General features: G+C 37.0%; 10 protein-coding genes across 10 annotated transcripts; 5 read left to right on the top strand and 5 right to left on the bottom strand.

The window, feature by feature from the left end:
- Positions 1-457: 457 nt before the first annotated feature.
- NCA3 (SUN family protein NCA3) lies at positions 458-1543 on the top strand (the record flags this gene model as incomplete). The annotated part of the gene is made up of 1 exon (XM_003957011.1): positions 458-1543. The coding sequence occupies one exon, from the start codon at positions 458-460 to the stop codon at positions 1541-1543; it is 1086 nt and encodes a 361-aa protein (XP_003957060.1).
- Positions 1544-1704: 161 nt separating this feature from the next.
- On the bottom strand, positions 1705-2637 carry PHO86 (Pho86p; the record flags this gene model as incomplete). Its single annotated transcript, XM_003957010.1, has 1 exon — positions 1705-2637. The coding sequence occupies one exon, from the start codon at positions 2635-2637 to the stop codon at positions 1705-1707; it is 933 nt and encodes a 310-aa protein (XP_003957059.1).
- A 662-nt stretch (positions 2638-3299) lies between these two features.
- On the top strand, positions 3300-4187 carry YMC2 (organic acid transporter; the record flags this gene model as incomplete). Its single annotated transcript, XM_003957009.1, has 1 exon — positions 3300-4187. One exon carries the CDS (start codon positions 3300-3302, stop codon positions 4185-4187), a length of 888 nt encoding a protein of 295 aa, XP_003957058.1.
- Positions 4188-4299: 112 nt separating this feature from the next.
- Positions 4300-5289, bottom strand: VID24 (glucose-induced degradation complex subunit VID24; the record flags this gene model as incomplete). Its single annotated transcript, XM_003957008.1, has 1 exon — positions 4300-5289. The coding sequence occupies one exon, from the start codon at positions 5287-5289 to the stop codon at positions 4300-4302; it is 990 nt and encodes a 329-aa protein (XP_003957057.1).
- A 1583-nt stretch (positions 5290-6872) lies between these two features.
- On the top strand, positions 6873-7433 carry SND3 (Snd3p; the record flags this gene model as incomplete). The annotated part of the gene is made up of 1 exon (XM_003957007.1): positions 6873-7433. One exon carries the CDS (start codon positions 6873-6875, stop codon positions 7431-7433), a length of 561 nt encoding a protein of 186 aa, XP_003957056.1.
- Positions 7434-7479: 46 nt separating this feature from the next.
- Positions 7480-8115, bottom strand: IML3 (Iml3p; the record flags this gene model as incomplete). The annotated part of the gene is made up of 1 exon (XM_003957006.1): positions 7480-8115. The coding sequence occupies one exon, from the start codon at positions 8113-8115 to the stop codon at positions 7480-7482; it is 636 nt and encodes a 211-aa protein (XP_003957055.1).
- A 130-nt stretch (positions 8116-8245) lies between these two features.
- AIM3 (Aim3p) lies at positions 8246-10462 on the top strand (the record flags this gene model as incomplete). Its single annotated transcript, XM_003957005.1, has 1 exon — positions 8246-10462. One exon carries the CDS (start codon positions 8246-8248, stop codon positions 10460-10462), a length of 2217 nt encoding a protein of 738 aa, XP_003957054.1.
- Positions 10463-10625: 163 nt separating this feature from the next.
- On the bottom strand, positions 10626-11069 carry CMD1 (calmodulin; the record flags this gene model as incomplete). The annotated part of the gene is made up of 1 exon (XM_003957004.1): positions 10626-11069. The coding sequence occupies one exon, from the start codon at positions 11067-11069 to the stop codon at positions 10626-10628; it is 444 nt and encodes a 147-aa protein (XP_003957053.1).
- Positions 11070-11723: 654 nt separating this feature from the next.
- ALG1 (chitobiosyldiphosphodolichol beta-1,4 mannosyltransferase) lies at positions 11724-13067 on the top strand (the record flags this gene model as incomplete). Its single annotated transcript, XM_003957003.1, has 1 exon — positions 11724-13067. One exon carries the CDS (start codon positions 11724-11726, stop codon positions 13065-13067), a length of 1344 nt encoding a protein of 447 aa, XP_003957052.1.
- Positions 13068-13179: 112 nt separating this feature from the next.
- On the bottom strand, positions 13180-14064 carry SPE3 (spermidine synthase; the record flags this gene model as incomplete). The annotated part of the gene is made up of 1 exon (XM_003957002.1): positions 13180-14064. One exon carries the CDS (start codon positions 14062-14064, stop codon positions 13180-13182), a length of 885 nt encoding a protein of 294 aa, XP_003957051.1.
- Positions 14065-14245: the final 181 nt, after the last annotated feature.

Raw genomic sequence — 14245 nt, 5'->3', positions numbered from 1 at the left:
GTTTGGCAACACGGAAAAAAGAAAGGATGGTTGCTGGAGTATGTTTCTCCTTTCAATGACGCATGGCCTAGGTCTGCTCAAGGTGTGATAACGATGGTTAGTAACGTTGTAAGTGAAAAAGAAACACACTTCCACAATAGGAGAGAACTCTTTTAATGAGACAACCCTTCTCTTGATTCATCTTATCTGGCAAAAATGTTATATATATATGTGTATAATCTGGCAAAACATTTTAGCTCTGTCTTTAAATACGGACTCACTCTCCAATTGACAAATCAGTTCTTTTAATACCACCATCAACTCAGAAAAGTAGATTAATACATAGTTTACAAGGCAATTGTACTCATTCATTCATTTATTCATTCAATTATTTCCTTCACTCCTTTACGCTTAATAAGAAGAACTAAAACTAACTACAATTCATTCTTTTCGTTCAAATAAAATAAATCTCACTATAATGAAGCTTTCTCTTACAACACTATTCCTTACTGTCTCCACTGTCAGCGCCGTCGCACTTCCTAAAGGGGCTTCTCATCACGACAAACACCACCAAGAAAAACGTGACATCGTCACTGTCACAGAATATGTTACTGCTGGTGCCGCTGAATACGTTTCCACAGTCAGCGCAGCAAGCACTACGACTACCCTAGCTCCTACTGAAGCTACCGAAGCCACTGCTACAGCTTCTTCTCCTTCTTCTACTACCGAGTCCTCATCCTCGTCATCTGGCATTGATGGCGACTTGTCTAACTTTTCGAACCCTACCAAAAAATTTGAAGATGGAACTATCAAGTGTTCCAGTTTCCCTTCAGGCCAGGGTGTCATTGCTTTGGATTGGTTAGACCTTGATGGATGGTCATCTATTGCCGACAGTAACGGTAAAAGTGTGTCATCTTGTTCTGATGGTCATTACTGTTCATATGCATGCCAGGCAGGTATGTCTAAGACTCAATGGCCGTCAGATCAACCTGACAATGGTCAAACTGTTGGTGGTTTATACTGTAAGGACGGATATCTCTACCGTTCCAATACTGACACTGATTATTTATGTGCTTGGGATACTGACAGCGCAACTGTTGAGAACCAGAGTAGCAATGGTGCGGTTGCAATGTGTAGAACAGATTATCCAGGTGATGAAAACATGGTTATTCCAACATACGTCAAGGAGGGTTCTAGTAAACCAATTTCTGTCGTTGATGAAAGTACTTACTTCAAATGGCAGGGAAAGGAAACATCCTCTCAATACTATGTTAATAATGCTGGTGTCTCTGTCGAAGATGGTTGTGTCTGGGGCTCGTCTGGTTCTGGAGTTGGAAACTGGGCCCCTTTGATCGTTGGTGCTGGTTATACAAACGGTAAGACATACTTATCTTTGGTTCCAAATCCAAACAACGGTGATGCTGCTAACTTCAACGTCAAGATTGTGGCCACCGATGGTTCATCCATTAATGGAGATTGCTACTACGAAGATGGCTCATTCTCAAGTTCTGACGGTTGCACGGTCACCGTTACATCCGGCTCTGCTACAATTGTCTTTTATTGAAGCTACTCTTTTTTTGCAGGAAAACTGAAGTCTTTCAATTTCTCTACGTCTAGCTGAAGGAAAGAAGTTTATATATATTCCTCTTTTTCTTTTGTAATTCTTTCGTTTATCACTAAATAAGTATATCCTATTTTATAAATTCCTTGAAATACTATATCTGTTCATGCTTTCTGAGTGGATCTTGGTTGAATATGAAATTGAACACCCCATAATTCTCTTTTTACACCAAACAGACCACCTAGTAATCTATTCTCGTTAAGTTTACCCTTTGAAACGAGCTTGAAACCCTTCTTTTGTAATATTTTTTTCAAGGTTTCATCGAAAGAATAAACTTCAATGATTAATTTCATTGATTTATTTGTTTTATTCCTGGTCACACCTACTTGTTTAGTTCTGATCATTGCCCAATCGATCAAATCTTCTAGGATACCACTTCTGGTATATACTTGCCTGCAACCAATGGTATTGATGTTCATAACTAGCGAGTCTAGCGAGCTTAGAACATTATTTTCAGAAACAGAGATCAAGGAAATTGGGGTTCCTCTGTAAATAATGATATTTGTATCAGCACTACCATTTTCTGGAATTTCACTCTTCAAATTCAAATTGAACACTGGTTCACCATCTTTTTGAACAATATGGCGGATCTTCGATTTAAAGAAATGATCTGAAATTCTGGAAAGAAAAGTAAATAGAAAAGAGGTTAAGATGATTGTGAATAACAGTGCGCCTAATACTTCTCTTTGGTTCACTTTAATAAATTGCAACAAATACGTAGAAACAGAAGAAAAGGGAGCAGTTGATGGATAGACTAATCTTGGAGTTAGAAAGATAATCAAAAATAGCGCAATTGAAGAGATAGTCAATGGATGTACAATCAAGTATTTATTAGCCATCGATTGCTGTTGTTTTAGAAAATCAATGGATAGGTTCAATGCAGCTGAAGCGTATTCTGGAGTCAAATTCTTTTGAAAGATAGTTGGGGGAGCATCTTTGTCCAAGGGTTTGTCCAATGATGCATCGACCTGCGGAACTACCCTTGGACCATTATTCTTTACTTTCTTCTTACCAGCCCTATTAGATAATTCAGACATTCTGCACCACACACTTTTCACAGCTTTACCAGACAGAGAGACAAGACTTCTTCTCATTGTATCTGAACCATCCATCTGTTATATAATCTAAAATCCGAGATATGGATGATGAATGATGCCAAGCCTTGAAGAAAAACATACCCGGCACCGAACTTAAACCTGAATTTCGGACCCTTACTTTTTTTCTTTTTTTTTTTTTTTTTTCTACTGTTTTTCTTTTTTTTGCCCGTTACTGAAAATTTCAATCCTCGAGGAAATTGACACTTCGAGAAGACTGTCTGATAAGTGAAATTTCCTGGGAAATTTATTTGGGTCCTGCATTTTCCCCTCGAAGAAATGCAGCAGCAGCAACCAGCACAGTTTTGCGCATCCAATAAAAGTAAATGACCTCTGAATGACATACTTGCAATGCATCTTTTGATATTTATTGGATTAACATAAAGCACAGTTGGTTTATTCTTTTCATATCATTTTTAGAATCTACATCTTGTAAAGCAATAACCTTGTCCCTATATCATATATCTCATTTTATTGTCATCAGCAGGCTAGTATAGAAAACGTCACATTAATACGAGGTTTCATTACTGCAGGTGCGAGATTTCCTGGTGAGCTACGTACAAAAACAGAAATAAACATACATATTCCACAGAAACAAATTGCATATGCCTAGTCCAGATTCTATAGAAAACTTTGAAGTTAGCAAAGGTCGAATAGTGAAAGATATTCTCGCAGGGACATTTGGCGGAGTTGCACAGGTGCTGGTAGGGCAACCTTTCGATACAACTAAAGTTCGACTGCAAACGTCTCCACACGGGACGAGGACGTTTGAAATAATCAAGCGATTAGTGAAGAATGAAGGTATCTTGGCATTTTATAAAGGTACGCTGACTCCATTGGTGGGAGTTGGGGCCTGCGTATCGGTACAATTTGGAGTAAATGAATCCATGAAACGATGGTTTCGATACCATGTGAATGATGGTAAAGATCTGAAATTGTCACAATTCTACATGAGTGGTATGATGGGAGGATTATGTAATTCATTTCTTTGTTCCCCCATTGAGCATGTAAGAATTAGATTACAAACTCAAAGCCATGGTACAAAAGAATTCAATGGACCATGGGATTGTGTTAAGAAGCTGGTACAAAATCGCAGCTTGATGAAAGGGTTACCAGTCATGATGCTTCGAGCTGGTCATGGTCTGGGGTGTTATTTCTTGACTTATGAGGCGTTAATTAAGAACGAATTAGGTAGAAGAAGTGTACATCGAAATGAGATTGAATCGTGGAAATTATGTGTATTTGGTAGTGTTGCCGGTACGATGCTATGGCTATGCATATATCCATTAGACGTGATTAAATCAATGATACAGACTGACAATTTAATGCATCCAAAATTTAACAATTCAATGATGAAGGCTACAAAGACATTGTATAGGAAAGAGGGATTAAAAGGCTTTTTCAAAGGATTTACACCTACTTTACTTAGAGCATCTCCTGCCAACGGTGCAACGTTTTTGACGTTCGAAATGGCAATGAGAGTGCTTGGATAAATAGCTTTTGCTATTTCATTATTTTTTCTTGCGTTAAAAGAGAAAGTGATTAAATAAATTTAAAATGTTTGAAAATATACACACATCATATATAATCGATTCACTATAAAATTCAAGCGAATTCAAACGAACAATCATTTTTTGTATTTGATTGTATTGGGACCAATTCTAGCTGTTGGAACTTTTCAGCGTCCTTATGATAGTAAAAACCTTGGAAAGTACCTAAAATCTGATCATGAACGATGTAGTAGAATCCATCGTATGAAGCACCCTCTACATTATTTATGAAAGCGTCTGGGATCAAGAATTTTTCTTTCCATCTCATGAATATGTATCTTTGGTTAATATAGTTTGGAATATAGTTTGAATTATTTGACATTAATGAAATTTTTTTAAATTGAGGGAAATTTAGCCAATGTTCCATATCAATTTCATTATTGGATTTAAAATTTTCTAATTGGTCTAAATTACCCCATGAAGATGACATAAACCCAAAATTATTATCTGTTACTACGAATGATTCAAAGAAAGTTGAAATTTCGGGATGATTATTAGTTAGGCCCTTTATTGTTAGGAAACCTGTTATATGAGGTTCTGTAACCACTGTATGTTCATTTAAATTTGGTAAATTTATTGTATTTATCGTTACGTTGACTTGATATTTTTTGAAACCAGATATTTGATAACCAGTAAATTTTTTCCTTGGTGCTAAGAAATTTGTTTGATTTATAGAGGAATATGCATGAGATGATGGGAATGATGATAATGAATGTAGATTATATGAAGAATGGTCCTGTATTAGATATTTTTTTATGCTTATGTTACTGTTATGAGAATCCGCCAGATTTTGTAATGACGATAATGAGTCCTTAGAGACACATTTATAGAGAGAATCATCCTCAGGAGAAGTTGAGAGCAGCCTAGTAGCGTCAGTTAGATTTTGTTTTAGTATGGTATTAAAAAATCTTGTTTTATTGTTATGGAATATGTTACTAGAAGAATCCTTATTATCTGAACGATGACCATCGCCATCGTTACCATTTATACGTTTTTGATATTTTAATGCGTCGTTACTTGGACTAGTAACGATTTCATTAATCATGGTGGTATATAGAGGTGTGAGGTGAGGGAGGAGAGGGTGTATGCAATGAAGAGAAATTTAAGAGATGATGATATAAAAGATTTGTGTAAAGCAAGAGTAAAGATATATATATATATATATGCTAGTAAGCTAGTCTCTCTTCTTTTTTTTTTTTCTATCTGTGATCGATGAACTTATTACTTTTTTTTTTCCATCCTCTTTCTCTTTTCTTTTCTTACGGAATGAGAATCATTTTTTTTTTTGTTTCCAGCAGAGGAAAGCAAGAAGGAATAAAAAATTGTGCCAGAGTGTGAGGCTATTCAAAGAAAGGAATAAGTAAAATATTCTGTGGAAATAAAGAGAGAGAGATAAGCTACCCTCACAGAGACTATGAGGAGGATGAGGACGAGGGGGAAAACAGGATGTTGAGTAGTTAAAATGACTACATTATTTTAAGCTTAGGAGTTGGAGGGAGGGAGGTGATGTGGTTCTGTGTGTTTGTTTTGCCGTTACTATTGATATAGAAGTGTACTGAAATTAATGATCTTGTGTATGTGTTAGTAGCCGTGGGTAAAGTGACTCAAAACATTCGGAAAAACTTGGTTTTGTTTTATTATTACGCTCATCTCTGTTTTTGCTACCGCTGCTGCTGCTGCTGCTCCGGCAATCAACATTCGGCAGACTTGTCACTGCCGGGGAAAAGAACTCCGAAGGGGGGCATGCAACGAAACGGAAGTATCACGTGCCATATTACCCGGAGCACCAGTCTTTTCTTTTTTTCGATTTATTAGCCATGACCTAAGAAATTTGAGCCAAGCCCTACGATAGGTTGCGGGTATATTAGTTCCTTCGCTGTAATTGATGGTCGGAAGCTAGTTCTAGACAGAAAATCTGATGTCTACTTAGTTTGATCTCTCAGAGTATTCTACACTGCAGACTACGTTAGAGCTATCAAGTATAATCAAATAAACGCAAGCTGTAAGGTAGCAAGCTCAGAAATACCAAAAATTTTTCTGAACTCAAATTAGATCGAGAGGATGGGGTCAACAATTTTTGTCAACTTTGGTGAATAGTGCATTCTAAAAAAAAAAGTATCTTGGTACCAGTGAAAACCATATGACAATTGATCATAACGGGAAAGACAATGGCAATAAATATTCGCAAACCCTAAAACATACGGTGGGGACTTTTTTGATTACCAAATTAGGGTTGGAAAGAGTTCTTGTTGATTGTCTTTCTCAATACCCAAAATGAAAACATCGCCGGCGGTCGACCACTCACCATTTCTCTGTGGCACTGACTCTCGCAGCCGCCGATAGTGAGATGCCAACAGTCGGGTAAGAGTTCTCTATCACGTGCTTTCCGTGGAAACAAAAAACGAGAAAATCGAGCCGTACGCAGCGACAGTGCTTATAACCGCCGTTTCTTTCTTTTTCTCTTGCTTTCTTTTTCATTGTTGAAACCGTCGAGAACGAAAAAAATTAGAGATGCGGTGTCTGCAAAAGGTGTAATATATTTATATATATATATGTATCTCTGTATATTTACATAATCTTCAACAGCTAACTAACTTCTTGCAAGACCATCCAAACACCAACGCAAATATGAATCCTCAAGTCACAAACTTAGTTGTCATGGTTGTCATGATGCAACTTTCTCGTCGTATAGATATGGAAGATCCAACTATCGTCACCTACATTAGAACCGCTTACGTTGTATCCGTAGTTTCTTCATATTTAATCTATCAATTAGTTAAACAAAAGATCTTAAGCAAGAATGATACTACTGAATTGAAAATTTTTACTCCAAAGAACCCAATGAATCCAAACGATACCGATAAAGAAGAAACCACCACAGTTAGAGACTACGATTTACAACAAGTCGAATCCGCTATTAAATCAATTTACAGTGGTCTAGCAATGATGGGTTTCATGCATCTATATTTGAAATATACCAACCCATTGTTCATGCAATGTATTAACCCAATTAAGTCCGCTTTAGAACACAATGAAACTAAGATTCATTTGTTCAACCATGAAGCTACTGGTGAATTAGAAAGACCTTTCAAGACTGCTAATTTGATGGAATCTTTATTCGGTGGTCAAAAGCAAGAAGAACAAGAAGAAGCTGAAAAACCAAAAATTGAAGAATTAAAGTCTGAATAAGTTACATTTTGATAGAGTATCTGTTCTTTTTTCTTCTCAACCCATCTTATATAGCTTTTCTATTACATATACTTACAAGTACACCTTTTGATAGTTTAAATTGTATCGTTACTATTCTATCCTTATAAATCGTCATCAAATTAGTCAGTATAATGCAATTTATCTGCAATTTCTCTACTTTTATACCAGTTTTATCATACAAATAAGGTAAAATCCCATCTCGATATGCATTCTCCATAGACCCGTTACATATTGAGCGACAGCTGCTAGCATTAAGTTCAATGACAAATTTATCAATGCCCTTACCAGGCTCAGTAGAAATTTCAAATTTAGTATCATACCATTTCTCTTTCTCATGAATTGTACAATCAATAATGCCAGTCATATCGATTTCATCGAATTTAATAGGCCATATGATAACACCAGTATGATTCTTTAAAAACTTAAAAAACTGATCGCAGCTCTCCCTACGATGATTATCCTGCTCTAGATCAAAACATAGACATATATACATGTTGCCATCACAATCATCGTATGTAACATTGAATTTGTCACTGATCAATTCTTTACTATCGAAATCGTGTTGAATCACACAGTCCAATTCTTCCTCCAACGATTCGATAACTTCAGCATTCCATTCTATAATCTTGTTCAGCCCATATATATTCCATATATATGGCATATTCCCTCACGTCTTCATCAGGATTTCCTTTTCTTCCCCAGAGTATGAGACTTTTTTTTTCTAATAACATGAACTTCTCAATGTAAATTCCATTTTACTGATAGCTATTCATAGCCAAGGTAAACAACCAATGAGTGACTTCTGGGAAAAGAATAAAGGTTCTATCTACTCAGGTGTCTCGACTGTGGGTAAGGCAACTTATAGAGGAACAAAATCTCTGGGAAAAGCTGGATATAAAGCAAGTAAATCTCATATCGAGTCTTCAAGGAATAAAAAATCATCTACGGATTCCTCGTCAGAAAATATATCTACAACACCAACTAGTATCGATCAACTGAATGATCCCAAAATGTTTCCTCCTCCTCCTTTAAAAGCGGGACAGAAACAATATTTAAGTGGAGGTACTGTCATTGAAGGTGATACTAATGGTACTGCAGGTGTGGCATTCTCTGGTGGACAGGAGAATGGAATGGTTCAACAGCATATGTCAGGGCAGTATATACCAGGGCAGCATCAGATACAAGGGCAACAGACAATGCCAGCACAACAACAAATGCCAGCACAAGAACAAATGCCAATGCAACAGCAAATGCCAATGCAACAGCAAATGCCAATGCAACAGCAAATGCCAATGCAACAGCAAATGCCAATGCAACAGCAAATGCCAATGCAACAGCAAATGCCAATGCAACAGCAAATGCCAATGCAACAGCAAACAACAGCACAGCAAACACCAATGCAACAGACAATGCCAGGACAACAACAAATGCCAATGCAACAAACACCAATGCAACAGCAAACAACAGCTCAGCAAACAACAGCTCAGCAAACACTAGTATACGAGGTGCCGCCTCATGGACAGACATCGGCCATTTATACCAGAGCCTCTCCAGTGCCACCTACAGAAGCTCAACAAAACGCATATGTTAGAAGTGCAATGCCACTGCCATCAGGACAATCTACTCTGCCTGCCGCTCCCCCAAGGGCTGTGCCGCAACCTCCTACTGTCCCAAGTCGTTCAGATACGACCAACTCGACTTCAGATCTAGAACAATCTGTTGGTCCACAATATGAAGTAAAACCATTTGATCAAGTTGCATATATCGAAGAAAGAGAAAAAAGAGGCAAGAAGATAGAGATATCAATAGCAGATGTGTCCAACTTTTCAGCACCTCCCTCTCATAAAGATCGAACAGTAGAAGTGCCAAGAAGGTCTTTATTAAAGAAGAAAGAAACGCCTTCCTACACCCCTTCCAAATCAGCAACGCCGCCTTCTGCCACGATGTCACCTTCGGCTAATTCCACTGGCGCTGTATCAAAACCTGAGGAGGCTGTTCCTAGAGCAGCTATAGTTGGTGAATATAAACCAAATGATGTTTCATTTGCTCCACCTTCTAAACCACATATTAACCCGGAAACTTCTCCACACTATCAACAAATGATGAATAGACCAACTTTAAATAAACCATCTAGTTCAGGAAGTAGTGTCAGTGCACATGCTGGTATTCCTTCAGGGCACAAGGAACCAGCGAAGCCACAATCAGTAGTACCAGTAAAACCACAAATATCATTACCGTCAAACTCTGCACCAAAATTACCTGGAAGGGATAGTACAACTGCAGCTAATGATTCTGATGCATTTGAAAAACCTGGGATTACTGGTGCTTATGTTGAAGCAGCTGTGAATTTTGCACCTCCTCCAAAACCGCATATAAACCCTGATACCTCACCAAACTATGTCAAAATGATGAATAGGCCAACTTTAAGTGGGGATAAGACACCTTCAACGGGTTTTCAATCACAAGGTTACAGTGTTAAAAGAGCTAGTCACTCCAATCCTTCTTGGACGGCAAATATGCCCTCTCAGATTGATAGTAACCAGAATTCAAAAAATATAAATCAGACTTCTCTCGATGGCTGTAGTGGATCACCGATCAATGGTAGTCCTTTGAATAAACCAAATGACTCAGAAAGTGCTGGAGTAACGTCATTACATCAGGGAGTTTCAAATGAAGGGTTTGTATCATCGAATAAAGATGCGTCATTTCAGATTGAAAGCAACACCTCGACCGTGGATGAATCTAATTATATGACTTCTAACTTGAAGAATATAGGTGGCTTCGAATCTGAGCTGTCGTCAAGACTCTCAAATATGTCCATGACGAAGGACGTATCAGGCCAGAAGAAGGCTCCACCGAAGGTTCCTGTCAAGAAAAATGGTCTAGCTAGTCCAGAAAGTGCCAACAAGAAACTACCTCCTCAGGTTAAACCTAAACCAAAAATTTTAAGCGGCAAGATACCACCACCTGTACCAAAGAAAAAAGTTAGCCTGAGTAATGACAGTTGATCATTCTTACCAGAAATTGTAGGATTTACTGTAAATATGCCATTTATATATGCATGTATAATGATAATGATAGTTTGATAAACTAATAAAAAGAATAATAATAGTAATAATAAAGAACAACTTTTTATAATATATACTTGTGTTTAGTCACGTAGACTAGAAATTATTTAGATAAAAGAGCGGCAAATTGTTGGATATTAATTTCACCAGAACCATCACTGACTTCTCTCAACATTTCATCGACCTCGGCATCTGTTAATTTTTCACCAATTGATGTCAATACATGTTTTAATTCGGCAGCTGAGATTAAACCGTCACCATTTTTGTCAAATACTTTGAAAGCTTCTAGTAGTTCCTGTTCTGAATCATTTGACTTTAATTGACGCGACATTAAAGCTAAGAATTCACTGAATTCAATTTTATGATTACCATCTACATCAATTTCATTCATTAAGTCTGCAACTTCAGCTTCACTTGGAGATAGACCCAAGGATCTCATCACTGTGGCCAACTCGCTAGAGGAAATAGAACCATTGTTATCTTTGTCAAATAAAGCAAAGGCTTCCTTGAATTCAGCAATTTGCTCTTCAGTTAAATTGGAGGACATTATAGTTTCTTATGTGGTTCTTTGATGTCTTTCTTTGTTTGATCAGTTGTGCAAAATACCTCTAGGATTTAATTATTTCCAAATAGAAAACCCATTTTTCTAGGGCTTAGCTTAATGTCATTACGTACGGACAAACATCAGTACATTACATATACCCCAGTTAGGGCTACTATCTTATAAACTGCTAATTACAAATGCTAATACATTGGTCATTTTTATCATTAAGTCCCGCTCAAATAATTTGAGAAGTAATTTGTCAAGACCCTGAGGTACGACAAGTTGTATATCGTAGGCTCTGAGCTACATTCATGTTCATACTTCTTCTGGTGAACATTGAATCGAAAAAAATGAGTAGATAATATTGAGACTATGGAAGTCCAGCCTTCAATATCTATGGCACCTTCTTTTCGCTCACTTGAAGCAGGCAGGGCACATATACTGCACAGATGGCCTTGTTCCTTCGTGCTATAGCATAAAAGCGTTATATAAATTTCATTACACACGTCTGGGTAACGCATCTGGCCTGCACCTTGAAAAATCAGTTATATATAACCAATGCTGATGGCAAGAAGAATTACGAGTAGCAGCTAGTCTCCAACATAGCATCTATTCTCGAACTTATTTGTCCATTGAGAGTTTCTTCAGTCCTGTAGAATGTTTAACTTTGAAGCCCTGCCTCAGTGGGTCGGTTATTCGCTGATTATTTATCTCTCATTACCATTGCTAGTGTACTATCTAATTCCAAATTTATTTTATGGAAATAGATCAACCAAAAAGAGAGTTATCATTTACGTATTGGGGGATATCTCCCATTCACCAAGAATTTGTAACCATGCTAAGAGCTTTAGCAGTAAGAATTTCCAAGTCGAATTATGTGGGTATGTAGATTCCACTTTACCTAAAGTTATTTCAGAAGATATCAACATCACTGTACATCCTATCCCTAGAATAAACGAATTCGGTATTATAAGGAAAGTTAGTTTCCAATTTATATGTATTGCTGCAAAACTCTGGGAACTGAGAGGTAGTAACTATGTGTTAATCCAAAATCCTCCATCCATTCCAATTATGCCAATGGTAGCCATTTATAGGGTACTTACAGGTACTAAATTGATAATTGATTGGCATAATTTGGCCTATTCCATTTTGGCACTAAAATATAATGGCAATTTCTGGCACCCATTAGTCTTGATCTCATACTTGATTGAATTTTGTTTCAGTAGATTTGCAGATTATCACTTAACTGTCACAAAAGCCATGGAGGATTATCTGGTAGCCAAATTTCGTTTAAATTCAAAAAGAATCAGTGTCTTATATGATAGAGCAAATAATCAATTCCAACCTTTTGAAGTAACGAAAAATTTTTCCAGGAAAGATGCATTGGCAACAGAGCCATGTGTTAAGAATTACATTCCATCTGATTTCGATATTGAAAAAGGTGATAGAATTATAGTTACATCTACATCATTTACTCCGGATGAGGACATTGGTGTTTTAATTGGAGCTCTAAAAATTTACGAAAACTCCTATGAAAAGTTTGACAAAGCTCTGCCTAGAATCACCTGCTTTATCACAGGAAAGGGCCCTCAGAAGGAAGAATATATCAAGAAAGTTGAAGAATATGAATGGAACCGTGTGTCAATTGTCTTTCTCTGGTTATCTGCGGAAGAATATCCAAAATTGCTACGATTATGTGATTATGGTATATCCCTACATACGTCGAGTTCAGGCCTGGATTTACCGATGAAAATTTTAGATATGTTTGGATCTGGTCTTCCAGTAATTGCAATGAATTATCCTGTATTGGATGAACTGGTAAAACAAGATGTCAATGGGCTGAAATTTTCCGATAGAAGGGAGTTACATGAATCGTTACTTTTCGCAATGAAGGATAAGAAAACATATGAATCTTTGAAGGAAGGCGCCTACAAAGAATCAGAAAAAAGATGGTATACGAACTGGGACAAAAGCTTTTCTGAATTCAAGATAATTTATTGAACTAAACAGAGTACTATATAAATTTAGGGAATTTTCAGAATATATAACAATGATGCAGAATGTTAGTTTATCTTTGGCAATATATGTATTGTATATACGACTACTACATAATTTATTGTAATTCCTTAGCAACCCAGGTTGGTAAAACAAAGGCAGCTTCATGAACTTTCTTACTGTAGTATCTGTACTTTTCCTTTTCTTCTTCATCAGAAATTTCACGTAATGGCTTCTTGACGTTAGCGCTCTTATCCTTTGAACAAACCATGAAGCCAATCATACCAGTTGGATAGGTAGGAATAGAAGTCCAGGCATATTCTGCAACTGGGAAAACATCAGAACAAGCTTTCTTTAAGTTCTTGATAATTGGTAAGTGAACCCAGAAACTTTCAGCTTGAGTGGTAATGACACCATTTTCGGTTAATGCGTCGTTTAGTAATTGGAAGTATGGCTTTTGGAATAAAGATTCAGCTGGACCTTCTGGATCAGAAGAATCGGTGATGATGACATCAAAAGTGTTTTGATAATCTCTTAAAAATTGGAAACCGTCACCAATGTGTGTCTTGACCTTTGGGTGGTCATAAGACTTGGATAATTCTGGTAGGTATTTCTTGGATAATCTAATAACAGCTTCATCAATGTCACATAAGACAGCTTCTTCGACACTTTCGTGCTTGACAACTTCTCTTAAGACACCACCATCACCACCGCCAATGACAAGAACCTTCTTTGGGTTTGGGTGAGAGTTCATAGCTAAGTGAGTGATCATTTCTTGGTAGGAGAATTCATCACGTTCAGTAACTTGGATGGCATTGTCTAAGACTAAAACATTACCATAATCGGTAGATTTGAAGACTAAAACATCTTGATATTTGGATTTTTCGTGGTGTAACACCTTTTCGACCTTTAAAGTCATAGCTTGACCTGGCCACATAGTGTCAGAGATTTCTCTGAACCAACCATCAACAATAGTAGGGTGGGTAATTTCTTGTTCGGACATTTTTTAGTTCTTGTAGATTGTGGTCTCAATTGAATAAGTTAGCCTTCCGATTCGAGATGAACGATGAGCTTCATTTTTATATATGAAAATTCCTCGAAAAAAAAATTTTTTTTACTTGCCAGTGCAAAATTCTGATTTACTGCGATGATAAAAGATTCCGCACACACGCTTTATGAATGAG

This window comes from Kazachstania africana, chromosome 4 (genome assembly GCF_000304475.1).
Source record: "Kazachstania africana CBS 2517 chromosome 4, complete genome".
NCBI classification, from domain to species: Eukaryota; Fungi; Ascomycota; class Saccharomycetes; order Saccharomycetales; family Saccharomycetaceae; genus Kazachstania; species Kazachstania africana.
This window is presented reverse-complemented; position numbering and strand designations above follow the sequence as displayed.